General features: G+C 39.6%; 1 protein-coding gene across 1 annotated transcript; it reads right to left on the minus strand.

Annotated features, from left to right (window-relative positions):
- Nucleotides 1–447: 447 nt before the first annotated feature.
- Nucleotides 448–9,303, minus strand: mmachc (metabolism of cobalamin associated C). Its single transcript, XM_041790594.1, has 5 exons — nucleotides 9,214–9,303; nucleotides 6,893–7,090; nucleotides 5,638–5,790; nucleotides 1,883–2,059; nucleotides 448–1,565 (listed from the first exon to the last, which is right to left on the minus strand). Exons 1-5 carry the CDS (start codon nucleotides 9,301–9,303, stop codon nucleotides 1,392–1,394), a joined length of 792 nt encoding a protein of 263 aa, XP_041646528.1. The 3' UTR covers nucleotides 448–1,391.
- Nucleotides 9,304–14,314: the final 5,011 nt, after the last annotated feature.

Raw genomic sequence — 14,314 nt, forward strand, 5'->3', positions numbered from 1 at the left:
GACTAGAGAATTTTCTTGACTTTATTTGTTGTTGTTTTGGGTTGTTGACATGAACAAACATTTGCATAAAGAAAGCATTTTTGTCCACTTGTGTTGATAAGGTTATTTAAATCTTGAAAATAATCCTGTAAGGTACATTTAGAACAGACAAAAAAGTGATTAATTTGTGATTAATTTCAAGTTAACTATGAAATTTGTGAGATTAATCGTGATTAAAAGTGTTAACCTATTGACAACCTTAATTAATTACAATTAAAATTTTGAATCATTTGAAGGCCAAAATATTTACAAAAAGGGTTTCAATTTAGTGTTTTTTATGATAGTATTTTTTTGTAATGCTATTGCATTAATTTCTCTTGTTTAAAGAAAAATAAAAAATGTTTCTTAATGCACCTTTTATTTTCATCTTTAGAGGCTCCACGTCAAAAACAACCAGACATGTTTTAGAAACCAGTAAAAAATTTATTTTCTTATTTCACTGTGATGTAAAGACTGAGAGCAAAGACAGAAATCAGACATGAACTCCTGTAAAGAATGGTTGTCACAGTTTAGATACTTCTTTAATGACCAATGGTATCCAAATGTACTCTACTGTGGACAATTATATGAATTTGATAAGACAGATGCATATGAAAGAAATATGGTTATCAAATATGCAGATAAACTTTAAACATGGTCTAAATAGTTGCATAAAACATCTGCACTGTTTCTGTAAATTACCCAATAAATTCCCCAACTTTAGGTGCCTTGGACTTCTATTTTTTCTGCTGTGATGATGAAAACATTATCAATATGGTTCTGAGGATGGAGTGGATTTCCTCAGTACACGGTTCTGGTCTCTGTTACTATAATCTCTATTATTTTGATTGAAAGTTTTGAAAGGTACCAAACTTTTGAAAAAAAAAAACTGCATCTGTTTCATAACAGAGAGAGGAATGATCCATTAAAATCTGAAGGCAGTGTTTTTGTACATTTTAGACAGAGCAGAAGTTTACCTGTAATTTCTGACACTTAAGAACCAGAAATGACAAGGACTTCTGTGGACTTCTGTTAGCTTTCTTTTTACCAGTATCATCTTGAGGTTTAAACTCTGGCATTGTGACGACTGTAGTGTGATTTAGACTGTAGTGTTTTCACTAAAAACAGGCATGAATCATGCGTAGCAGCAGAAGTGATGTACAGATTGAAATAAATATTTGTACACAACGTGATCAACGATCACAGGAACTGTTTAACAGAAAACACCTGGAAAGAACTTCACCTGAAAAAGTTTCCCACATACATTAAAACAGGTTCACTGACATGACATCTCTCTGTCAGAGTTTAAATAAAGTTTAATTTAAAGTCCTTCCAGCATCAGTAGAGAATATGCATGTATTCCCCCCTCTCCGTCAGCCGTGTCCATTCAGCGTCGTCTCTGCTGTCACTTCAGCCCCTTCATTCTCTGGCAGGAAACCCCACGACCTCAGCAGAGCCAGCCGCCCAGAGGGAGGACAGGAGAAGTAGTCCCTCTGTGTCTGAGAGTACGACTCAACCGGAGGGATGGCGTCCCTGTAGCTCCAGTCCTGAAGACACAAAACAATTAAGTTAGACGTCTCTGGCTGCCTTCTGCAGGACAAAGGGACCTGGTTCTGATTTTTCTGATCCCTCTCAGATCCCTCACAAATGTGCTGTCTTTATGACAATGTGAAGAGCCTGAGTCACAAAGAATCCAAGCCATATCCGAGCTACTTTCTTATGTGGATCCATGAACTTGAAACCACAGTTTGAGGTCAGCCAAATATTTAAAATGGTATTTTAAAAAAAAATCAGAACTGAGCATTAAGCCTTACAGTGTGATTGAAACATTCACGTCGCCATCGGGTGTGATGGAGGTCTGTACCTGCCAGCGGAGGTTGAAAGCCTCCAACAGCTCGATCCGGCCCTCTCTGCTCGGCACACAGTCTACAGGATGAGGCTGCTCAATGTCAGAGCTCACGCTCACATCCACAAACACCAGCAGAGCTCTGATCGCAAACCAGCCCCCGAACCGAGGGTGAATGCACACCCCAAACATCTTCTACAGGAAAGAGAGAAGAGCAGAAGATACGATGACTCAGCAGGGTGGCAGGCTTGGCTTTGGTTGAAACCAGTTAGTAAAAGTAAATAACAGAAAGCTTGTGTAAACAACTGTTAATTCAACCTGTTCTTATATCACCCATACAATCCAATCATAAGAAAGGAGGATGGTGACCAATCATATCCAGGGAATCAATGTGACTGCGTCTGACAGAAAAATAAGATGTTTTAACACGAGTGAGCAGAGAGAACAGCTGTGAGTGAGAGTTTAAAACCATCACACAAGCAGCAAAAATGTGCATCGACACAAGACACCATTTGTTCCTCTCAGGCTGCAATGATGCACCCTGGAGCAGAGAAATTTTGCATCCTTTGAGTATTATGTATATGTGGCTGAGTGACTGGTGCTTGCAGCTCTGCTAAATCATTTGTCTAATTTGTGCATAAGCATTGTGTCAGTACTCTGATTTCACACACATTTACAAGGGATGAAAATGAGGCCAAAATCTGGTCAACTTCATCCTTGAGTCAGAGCAGAATTACACTATATGGACAAAAGTATTTGGCCACATTGCCGGTCCATGAAAATGTCTTTCATGAAACTGGTTCGTGGTGCAAAAACTGTGGAATGACCAATCATGCTTCTCTGTATGGCAGTCAGATGGGTGAGTCTGGGTTTGGAGGATGCTGAGAGAACTTTAACCTTCCTGACTGCATTGTGCCAACTGTGAAGTTTTGGTGGAGGAGGGATGATGGTATGGGGCTGTTTTTCAGGGTTTGGGCTAGGCCCCTTACCTCCAGTGAAGGACAACCCTCATGCTTCAGCAGACCAAGACATTTTGGACAATGCTGTGCTTCCATAACCTTGCAAAGCAGATGGATTTGCCCGTTTCCATGTTTCTCACAGGTGAATCCATCTTGCAAATTCCAACCTTAACAGATTGACCCCTGTAAGAGAGTGACCAGACCAGTCAGCATTGTTAAAGGATTAATAGGCAGTACTTTCGGGAGTGTCAGAGTTGTGACGTAAACAAGCAGCGAAAAGAGGCCAGTGCATTTATGGCAGAAGAGATTAGCGTGGATGCTGCTCTAGTGTCAGTTTTAAAAGAACTTGAGGACATTTCTTTGTTTAAAGAAGAATAAAGAACAGAATTGAGTAGTTTTCTTGGCCCGTAAAGATGTGACAGACAGAACTTTCATCCAATTACCCTCCGAGTTTTTTTTCAAAGGCTCTGCCCTTTCACACATCGTCTATGGGAGATATTCCAGATGGACGTATGAAAAAAATCCATCTGGCATGCCAGGTTAGTGCTTCCAATGGTGTGGCAACAGTTTGGGAAAGGTCCTTTTTTATTCCAACAAGACTGTGCCCCAGTGCACAAAGGACTATAAAGACATGGTTTGATGAGTTCAGAGGAACTTCACTGGCCCACACAGAGCACTGACATCAACCACATCGAGCACCTTTGGGATGAACTAGAACGGAGACTTTGAGCCAGCAGGCCTTCTGGTCCAACATTAGTGCATGACCTTATATAGTCATGGATGAAAGCATTGGCACCCCTGGAATTTTTCCAGAAAACACACCATTTCTCACAGAAGTTGTTGCAATTACAAATGTTTTTGGTATACACATGTTTATTTCCTTTATGTGCATTGGAACAACACAAAAAATCAGAAGAAAAAAGACGAAATTGACATAATTTTACACAAAACTCAAAAAATGGGCTGGACAAAATTATTGGCACCCTCAACTTAATATTTGGTTGCACACCCCTGGGAAAAAAAAACCTGAAACCAATCACTTCCTATAACCATCAACAAGCTTCTTACACCTCTCAACTGGAATTCTGGACCACTCTCCTTTTGCAAACTGTTCCAGGTCTCTCAGATTTGAAGGGTGCTCCTTGCAACAGCAGTTTTGAGATTTCTCAAAGGTGTTCAATGGGATTTAGATCTGGACTCATTGCTGGCCACTTCAGAACTCTCCAGCGCTTTGTCTCCAACCATTTCTTGGTGCTTTTTGAGGTGTGTTTTGGGTCATTGTCCTGCTGGAACACCCATGACCTCTGACACAGACCCAGCTTTCAGACACTAGGCCCTACATTGTGGCCCAAAATTTTTTGATAGTCTCCAGATTTCATGATTCCTTGCACACAGTCAACGCACCCAGTGCCAGAGGCAGCAAAACAACCCCAAAACATCCTTGAACCTCCACCATGTTTGACTGTAGGTACTGTGTTCTTTTCTTTGTAGGCCTCATTCTGTTTTCTGTAAACAGTAGAATGACGTGCTTTTCCAAAAAGCTCTACCTTAGTCTCATCTGTCCACAAAATATTCTCCCAGAAGGATTGAGGCTTACTCAGGTACATTTTTGCAAACTCCAGTCTGGCTTTTTTATGTCTCTTTGTCAGCAGTGGGGTTCTCCTCGGTCTCCTGCCATAGCACTTCATCTCATTCAGATGACCACGTATGGTCCCAGCTGACACTTTTGCACCCTGAGTCTGCAGGACAGCCTGAATTTGTGTGGAAGTTGACTGAGGATGTTCATCCACCATTCCAACTATCCTGCGTTGCATTAATTTGTCAATTTTTCTCTTCCGTCCACATCCAGGGAGATTAGCCACAGTTCCATGGGTTATAAACTTCTTGATTATATTACACACAGTGCACAAAGGGATTTCAAGATCTCTTGAGATGGTCTTGTAACCTCGAGATTGTTCATATTTTTCCACAGTTTTGCTTCTCCAGTCCTCAGACAGTTCTTGGCTCCTCTTTCTCTTCTCCATGCTTGGTGTGACACACACAGGCACACAACACAAAGGTTGAGTCAACTTTTAGACATTCTAACTGGCTTCAGGTGTGATTTCTAGATTGTCAGCACCTGTTACTGCCACAGGTGAGTTTTAATGAGCATCACATGCTTGAAATAAAATGATTTACCCACAGTTTTAAAAGGGGGACAATAATTTTGTCCAGCCCATTTTTTGAGTTTTGTGTGAAATTATGTCAATTTTGTCTTTTTTCTTCTGATTTTTTGTGTTCCAATGCACATAAAGGAAATAAACACATGTATACCAAAAACATTTGTAATTGCAACAATTTCTGGGAGAAATGGTGTATTTTCTGGAAAAATTCCAGGGGTGCCAATAATTTCGTCCATGAATGTAAATGTTCTACAGATTAAATGGGCACAAATTCCCTCAGAAACACTCCAAAATCTTGAGGAAAGCCGTCTAAGAACAGTGGAGGCTGTTATTGCGGCAAAAGGGGGCCAACTCCATATTAAAGTGCATGCATTTAAATACAGTGTCATTACAGTCCTCGGTGATGTAATGGTTAGGTGACCAAATACTTTTGTCCATACAGTATAATGTTTATGTGGAGTTTGAAAAAAGTCCCTCAGTTTTCTTGAGATATCTTCACAAAAATGGCACAGATGTCAATTATTTTGAAGGTTAACTCAAAAACATGATGCGTCCCCTCCGGCCCTGGCTACTGGATCAGAAGTATAGAGTAGCTACATGCAGAGTTTACTGTGTTATAATCTAGTTATAACAGTTGGTCATTTGTTTTTACTCTGTCTTTCCATGGTGGATCTGTGACGTCACTCTGCTGGTAGTAGAATGCTCCTCCAGACACGTGAGCTGCTGTCTGAGCCAGGAACCGAGGCCTCCTGCTAGGCAGCAGTTCATAGTCATACATCACGTCCACATGCTGTCCCTGGAAACACTGAAGACAGACAGAGAGAGAGATAGGGATTAATACTCCAGGAACTTAGACACAGGAAACAGAGATACCTCTACTTGATGTTCCTGATGACTACAACCAAAGTTTTTCAATACTTTATGGAGAGTGGACTTGAACTTGTATAGACTGTTTTGGACACCACAGGCCAGACTTCCATTCACTCCACACTGACACACTGACAGAGAAGCTGATATGTACTGTAGACAGGCCATCCATATTTACCAGTCTTATTCATTCTCATCCATATACATTCACACAGAGCGACGAGAGCAAACTGAGCTTAAGCATTTTTCCCAAGAACACATCGGCAGCATCAGCAGGACCTGGAAATCAAATCAATTCAAATCAATTATTTCTTGGCTTCCTTTTCTCCCAGCAGCCATTTTTGCCTCTCAGCATCACTGTCAGCTCGGGATTCCTGCTCCTGTTTCTCCATGCTACTTGGCGACTCAGGTTCACGGAGCTGAACTGGGGTCATGATGGTCTGTTTAAGGGGGGTCTCAGGCTCTTTCTAGATCAACTCTGTAGCTCTCGCCACAGGAGCGTTTTTTCACGTTGCCCATCCTTGTTGGTCGATTGTTATTCCCTCTGTACCTTTAAATGCCTCTTTAAATCATTTTTTCCCCACATCTGCCCCTGCTGTAGCCTGAGTTTTTGAGACATGTTCAGGCAGTAGGGCTGTGTCAGATGCTTTTTTGACATCCTTGTTATCACTTGGCCATTGTAACTCCATGACTTTACTTTCAGCTTTTGATTTCTGCTACTGTTTCACCAGATTTGTGTGACGATCACTGAGGACAGCTGAGCTGATATACCAACAGAATAGAGCTCAACAGTGTCCGCTACTTTTTCAGCAGTCCTGCTTCCAGGTCTAAAGTCTGTAACTCTTTTAATGCATGAACCCAGCTAACCAGCTACCACATGACTATGAAGCATTTGATTCAGCACAAAAACGACATTCATAAACAGAGAAAAAGGCAAAGGAACCAGACTGTGTATGTGTCTGAATACACTTATAGACACATCACATGTAAAAAAAAAAAAAAAAATCATCACCAGGACCAGGACAGACACACACACTAACCCTGGACACAGTGGACGACACACACTGCCTCACACACTGATCGATGGGGTCAGATGCACCCTTAAAGCCCCGCCCCTTTATGAAGGGCAGGAAGGCTTCTTCGAACATGGACGGCCTGCTGAAGATAACCACGGCCAGCGTGTCATCAGGATACGACAGAGCGAAGGACAGAGGCAGGACGGCGTTATACCAGCCCACCTGAGAGAAACACAGGAAGTGAGAGAGAGAGGGAGAGTTATATCTGATGACGTTTACAACATTTACACTCCTTTAAAAAAAAGACCAAAACAGGAAGCAACAAAATAAACAACACACAAAATACACCGCTGAGTCATAAACAACTTCCTGTTTCTTAAACATAAACATTTGAGAGCTTGCCATGGCCCATTGCTTGAGTTTTGCAAAGAAGAGAGTTAACTATTCATCAGTTTGAGTTAGAGCTGAAATGGATGAACCCCCTAAGGCGTGGTCATCCTGGAGGGCCACTGGAAATGAGTTCTGTTTGAAATGGCAGATTTCCTGTTGACATAAGGGAATTGTTCCAAGAGGCTTTTCGTAGATCATGCCAAACTCTATCTTCACAGCAAATTTCATAACTGTAGGACAAAGTTTAAGGAGGCTGCTTCAGTTTTGAAAACCAATAGAGGGGGCTGTCGAGGTAATCTGGAACAGGTATTTTTGAGACAGACAAAATCTTGCAATTTTTGAAGACCCGTTGCTCTGCAAAATTTCATGAATTTTGAGCATAGTTAGAACCCCAAAGGTTCAGTGAAAATTAAGAAGAGTAACAATCTTTTGGACTGTGGATTTCCAATCAGGTCCTCACACCCAAGTCTGTCTCAAAATAGAAGTAACACAAGTTGGTAATTTGATTCCACAGCCTTGCCAAGTGTTGTTAGTGTTCTGTTGCAAGTCTCTTTATGTCTCTGTTGATCTAGAACAGTGGTTCTTCACAGGCCTGGCTTTGGGACCCACTACAGGTACCATGATGGCAAATCCTGACCCAAAGTTCTGATATCTTTGTCAACCAATCTGATTTATTCAATAAAAGATGTTGCAACTTGGACCCCAGATCCAAATGTGACGGAACAAGGTCACTGAAGAAAATAAGACATATATAAAGAATAGAGAAAACAATTTCTGGAAAGCATCAAAGAAGATTTCTGAAAGTTTCTATGACAAATCCCAGATAACATCACAAAAACTTTCCAGGAAAATTGCACACATTTCCATGATATTTTTATTGAAAATTCCTGAAATATAACTGAAAGATTGCTGAGAGTTTCTGGGAAAAGTCTTGACAGTACTTTCTTCTTTGTTAAATTTTCTTAGATTCAGAAAAAGGAGTCAGAGAAGAGTACCACAACGTTTCAGGGGAAATGTCCAAAGAAAACTCCCCCAAATATTCTAAAATAAGTCAATTAAACTTTTGGAGATAAACTTCTAGAGAAATCATAGAGAAAATCTCCTGTGGGTTTGGGTAAATTCACCATGAATATTCTTAAATAATTAAAGGAAAAGACCATTTTATTTCCCATTTGCCATCAGAAACCTTAAATCAAGGAACCAAGGCACTAAAAAAACCCAGCTCTGGGACCCTCTTTAGGTCCTAACTACTAGTTTAGATCCACTGGTCCTGAGCAATGAAAGAGTGAAATGACTTTAATTGTCTTGCATGTTCACAGGAGAAATGAATGTAGGAGACAACAATTTGGGAACAGGTCACTGTAGTGACCTCTGACTTCCAAGTTCTGCTCAGGTCACCCCAAGGTAGAGAGTAAAGGTTTGTGCCAAATTCTACAAAAATCCTTAAATGCATAAAACGTAAGGTCACGGAAACTTCCGAGAGTAGTTCTTAATGGACACCCCTAGAAAATACCTTAAATCACATGGAAACTCCTGCACTGACTGAACAAGAAATTGCCTGATATGAAGAGTCATATTCTCATAGCATCAATATACTATGTTTTTTTTTTTTTTCAAAATAATATAAAGCTTAAAAATCTTGTATCTTTACCAAATAAAGACACATGTAAAAACTTCAGACAGCAGTCGTTACACGTACATGGTTTTTAAACGACTGGGAAAAGAAATTCTCTTTCCACGTTTAAAATCACTCACCTTTTTAAAATCTCCCCTTGACTGTGGTCATTAAAGGTTTACACAGTAATCACATGCATTTTAAATGCATTTGCTGTCCTGTTTATTGTTACGTCAGCCGCTGGCTGTGCTCAGGAGTGTTTTACTAAAGTCTGTCGGCGTTTAAACTTCATTAAAGTCCATCAGAGGAAAATAAACAGCATTAAATAAAAACCACACACCTTCAGAAGATGAACTTCAAACCCGAGCCCTGACAAACATGCCTCCAGAGCTCCTGTAACTTCTTCCACTCTCGCCGTGGACGCGGCCATTGCTGTTAAACACAAAGCGATGGATTATGGGAAACGTAGTTCTTTGGTCTGCGAGAAAAATTTAACCCCTAATCTGCGCTTTTTCACTTCTCCTTTGCTAAAAAAAACAATATTTACAAAATAATTAAAGGTCGTGCGTTAATTTTGGTGTTGCCCAACTACAACTCAAACCAATAGGCTACTGGGAAAAGTGTTTAATCCATAATTAAACTGTTCAACATTTTGCCACATGAATCCTTTCCATTTAAATGGTAAACGTCCACATCTAAAGCATATGTGTTTACCTGTAAAATGTTTGTAAACGTGAGGGACAGATGCAGTAGACATAGACAATCCAGAAAAGCCCCCATGGATGTGTCATTGGGTTTATAGCACATGCTGATTTGTAATATCCATAATAAGATGGGTTTTTATAAGGATAAAAAGTTAATATTCTTAGGACAAACACTGACTTCTTAAACCAGGGGTGTCAAACTCAGTCACAGCAGGGGCCAGATTCCAGATTTAGGTCTGACCTGAGGGCCTAACTGGGTCAACATTTAACCATAACTGTCAACCCCATTTTCACCAGTACTAAAATATTAAAAAAGCACTCATGATAAATCATGTGGAAATTTAAAAAAAAAGTAAAAATGATGAGTATAAAGGCTCAAATCTGAGATAAAAATTCCAATTTATTGGTTCAAAATATCAAAACACGATATTGAAAATAGAAAAATAATGTTTTTAAAGAGCAAATATACAAGGAGAAAGTTGAAATCATACGTTTGAAAGGTCAAATATGAGATAGAATTTGAAATGATGAGTTTAAAAGTCAAAATATGACTTAAAATTTGAAATTGTGAGTCTGATAGTTCAAAATGTGGGATTAAAAATCCAAAATTAGGTGTTGAAAATGTCAAAATGTGGGCTAGAATTCAAAATAATAGCTTGAAAAGTTAAAAATATTATTTCAATTCAAAATTGGGAGTGTTAAAGGTCAAAATATGTTAAAAAGTAAAATTATAAATTAAAAATGTCAAATATGAGAAAAAAATGAAATCATGAGTTTTAAAGTCAAAATATGACTGAAAATTTAAATTGTGTGTCTTGTTTCAAAAAATGGGGTTGAAAAGCCAAAATCAGGAGTTTAAAATGTCAAAATATGAGCAAGACTTCAAAATGATGACTTAAATTTTTAAAAATATAATTTATATTCAAACTCGGGAGTTTAAAAGGTAAAAATATGATATAAAATGTAAAAATAATGAATTTAAAATGTCAAAATATGAGAAAAAAATTTGAAATCAGATGTTTTAAAGTCAAATGTGGGACTAAAAGCCAAAGAAAGGAGTTGAACAGGTCAAAATATGACTTAATATTTAAAATTGTGGATCTAAAAGATAAAAATGTGACAAATAGTCCAAATTATGAGTCAAAAAGGTCAAAATATGAAATGAAAAGTCAAAATCATAAGTTTGAGTCATAATCTTGAGATGCAAAATTGAAAATATGAAATAAAACACAAATTAAATTTTCCCCACATTCTTGACTTTTATGAAATCTTTCTTTCCCTTTACTTTTTCAGATTTTTAGGTTAACAAGGATATTTTGAATAATCAAGTTGAAGTTCACATTATCATACTGGGGGAAATCTGCAGACCTCATACTGGTGGGCCAGCTATAATACAAATATGATATGATCTCGTGGGCTGGATATAATCGTTCCGTGGGCCGGATTCGGCCCCCGGGCCTTGAGTTTGACACCTGTGTCTTAAACAGTTAAATCTATCAGAAATATACCAAAACAGACAAAAGAACACACTTAAAAAAACCAACAAAGAAAGAATACTATATCTTCTTGGAGTTGGGTGCGGGATATCGGCCGACGGCCTGTTGGCCCGGTACGACGGTATTCTAGCTCAGCTTCTGACTGATCTGCAGGTCCCCAGATACAAGGGAGAAATTGAAGCCACATTCCCAAAGCAGGGGAAGTTATGTCCACTCAGGACGTAAACTATAGGGGTGGGAGTGGGGAAACGTGGAAGACTGTGAGTAGGAATCGACCCAAAAGAGATCGCACAGCTAGGGGTGATGCCTCTCAGGATAGTGATATTGATAATGTGCAGGCTAAAGTAAGGAGGGCTGAGTTAGATGAGGAGGTGCGATTCAAAGTCCTGATAAAAGCCAAGAGTGGCTCTGGGTTCTTCTCTGTCAGTCCCCTGGAATTGACAAAAGAGTTGAAGGATAATATTGGTGACGTGATGCATGCTACTGTCCTGAGCAATGGAATGATTTCTATTATATGCAAGACAGAGGCTCAGCAAGAAAAGGCACTTAAAATAAAAAACATCCTGGACAAAAGGGTTGAAGTGTTCAAACCACGCTCTGTCTCTGAAACTAAAGGGGTGATATACAATATTTCAAATGATGTGTCAGAGGACGAGCTGCTGAGGAGTTTGAAAGGAGGGAATATAACTGGTGTGAAGCGCATGGGTAAAAATGATAGAGGCTTTACTCCCATACTTTTGACATTTAAGGATGAAGAGCTCCCCAAAAGGGTGATGCTGGGATACATGAGCAACTCTGTAAAGACCTATGAAAGGCCCCCAATGAGATGTTTCAAATGTCAAAGATTTGGGCATGTTGCAGCTGTGTGCCGGGAGAGAAGAAGGTGCAGACTGTGTGGTGGTGATCATGATGGGAAAGAATGCAAAGGAACAGCTAAGTGCTGCAACTGTGGAGGTAATCACCCAGCTTCCTATAGGGGATGTACACATTATCAAAAAGCTGAGAATGTACAGAAAATAAGGAAGGAGAACAAAGTGTCTTATGCAGAAGCACTACGAAGGGTGGAAAACACAAGCAGCGTGGGGCAGACCAGAGCAGAGCCAATCAAAGGAGGAGAAATGTTAAACAGTGATGATGTCATGGTTGCGGTCAATAAGAAAAGGCTATTGGCATTTATGGTTGAAGCAATGTGGAGGGTGAAAATGGTTGCAAACAAAAAATCAGATGTGGCAAGAGAAATGACCGCTGCAGCAGAGCAGCTGCTGGGATTTAAGGGTGTAGATCCAAAAGAGGTATGGGAGGCTACCTACTCACAAAATAAAGATGGACACACTGTAAATGAGGGACAGGAATTACTGTTGGGAAGTGATGAAGAAGAGATGGACAGCAGAGATGGGGATTATGTTGAGGATTAACTTCCTTTTCCTGATGTTCTGCAGCTTACAGTGGAATGCCAGGAGTCTAACAACAAACGGTCAGAATTTAAGAAAAGATTAGAGGAATTCAAGGAAAAGCCAGAAATCATCTGTGTTCAAGAAACATGTTGAAGCCAAACTTGGACTTTAAAATCAATGAATATAAATGTGAAAGGAAAGATAGAGGAAACAGGACAGGAGGGGGCTGTGCTACCTTTGTTAAGATAGGAATACAGTACAGCAGGAAAGAAGCTGAGACAGATTTGGAATGTGTAATTATTGAGGCATGGACCAATAGAGGGAAAATCACTATCATCAACCTATATAACCCTAGTAATGATCTGGAAGGGAAGCATTTGCAGGAAGTAATTGATAAAATTAGTGCACCAACAGTCTGGGTAGGGGACTTCAATGCTCATAATGAGTTATGGGGAAAACAGAAAAATGACAGGAATGGAAATATGATAGAGGAGTTTATGGATAAAAACAATCTGGTAGTGTTGAATGATGGTCAGCCAACATGGTTTAGGGAAGGGCAATCCATTTCATCTGCAATAGACATCACAATAGTATCAGCAGAGTCAGCAGCAGTGAGTGGATGGGAAGTAATGGACCAGTGTACAATGGGGAGTGATCACTTACCTATAAGGAGTAGATATGTTAGTAAAGCAATTTCAAAAAGTTCATAGCTCAGACAATGTAAGCGAGGGAAACAAAAGAATAAGAGAAGACGTAGTAACAGGGCATATTAGTAAGCTGCAGGAAAATAACGATAACTCAGATGCTATTAATAATTATTTTACATTAGATGAGCTAAAAAGAGCAGTAAACCAAGGCAAGGACACAAGTCCAGGTAGAGATGGACTAGAGTATCAACTTTTCAAACATGCAGGAGTTTGTGTTTTAGAGGAGCTGCTAGCATTAATTAACAGTGTGTGGGAGTCTGGCAAATCACCCAGAGAATGGAAACACGCAGATATTATCCCAATTTTGAAACCGGGGAAAAAGCAGAGTGACCCCAGTTCTTACCGACCAATAGCCCTGACATCAGTGGTATGTAAAATCATGGATGATAACATACAGATTAGTGTACATGCTGGAAAAAAGAAGATACTTTGTGCCGTACCAGAATGGGTTGAGGCAGGGTCGTTCAACAATGGACTCAGTCATGAGCTTAGATGTAGAGGTAAGGAGAGCTGTTGCGAACAAAGAAGCAGTTGTCGCAGTATTTATTGACATTGAAAAAGCATACGATATGTTATGGAGAGAGGGACCATTAATCACCCTACATGATGCAGGAGTAAGAGGGAGACTATTTAACTGGATTAGGGATTTTTTAGGCAACAGGACAATACAGGTTAAAGTTGGTAGTGTGTTATCTGAAGAGGTAGAAGTGGAGAATGGCACCCCCCAGGGAAGTGTGATCAGCCCTGTACTCTTCAACATTTTAATCAATGGCATATTTAGTACAGTGAGCAGAGACCTTGGTTTGTCATTATTTGCAGATGATGGCGCTATTTGGAAGCGAGGAAGGAATCTCACTCACATTTTCAATAAAATACAGGAAATACTGGATAAAGTGGTTGATTGGACAAAAAAATGGGGATTTAAAATCTCTATAGACAAAACAAAGTTCATGGTGTTTGGGAATAAAAAGAAAGTGCCGGATAAAGGGCTGATGGTCAGCAGTCATAATCTAGAAAGAGTTAAGAGTTTTAAATATCTGGGAGTGTGGATGGATGAAAGAGTGACATGGAAAACACATATACAGAAAACAGTGGTGAAATGTGAAAAAATAATAAATGTTTTAAGATGTCTGGCAGGAA

This window comes from Cheilinus undulatus, linkage group 7, assembly GCF_018320785.1.
Source record: "Cheilinus undulatus linkage group 7, ASM1832078v1, whole genome shotgun sequence".
Classification (NCBI taxonomy): domain Eukaryota; kingdom Metazoa; phylum Chordata; class Actinopteri; order Labriformes; family Labridae; genus Cheilinus; species Cheilinus undulatus.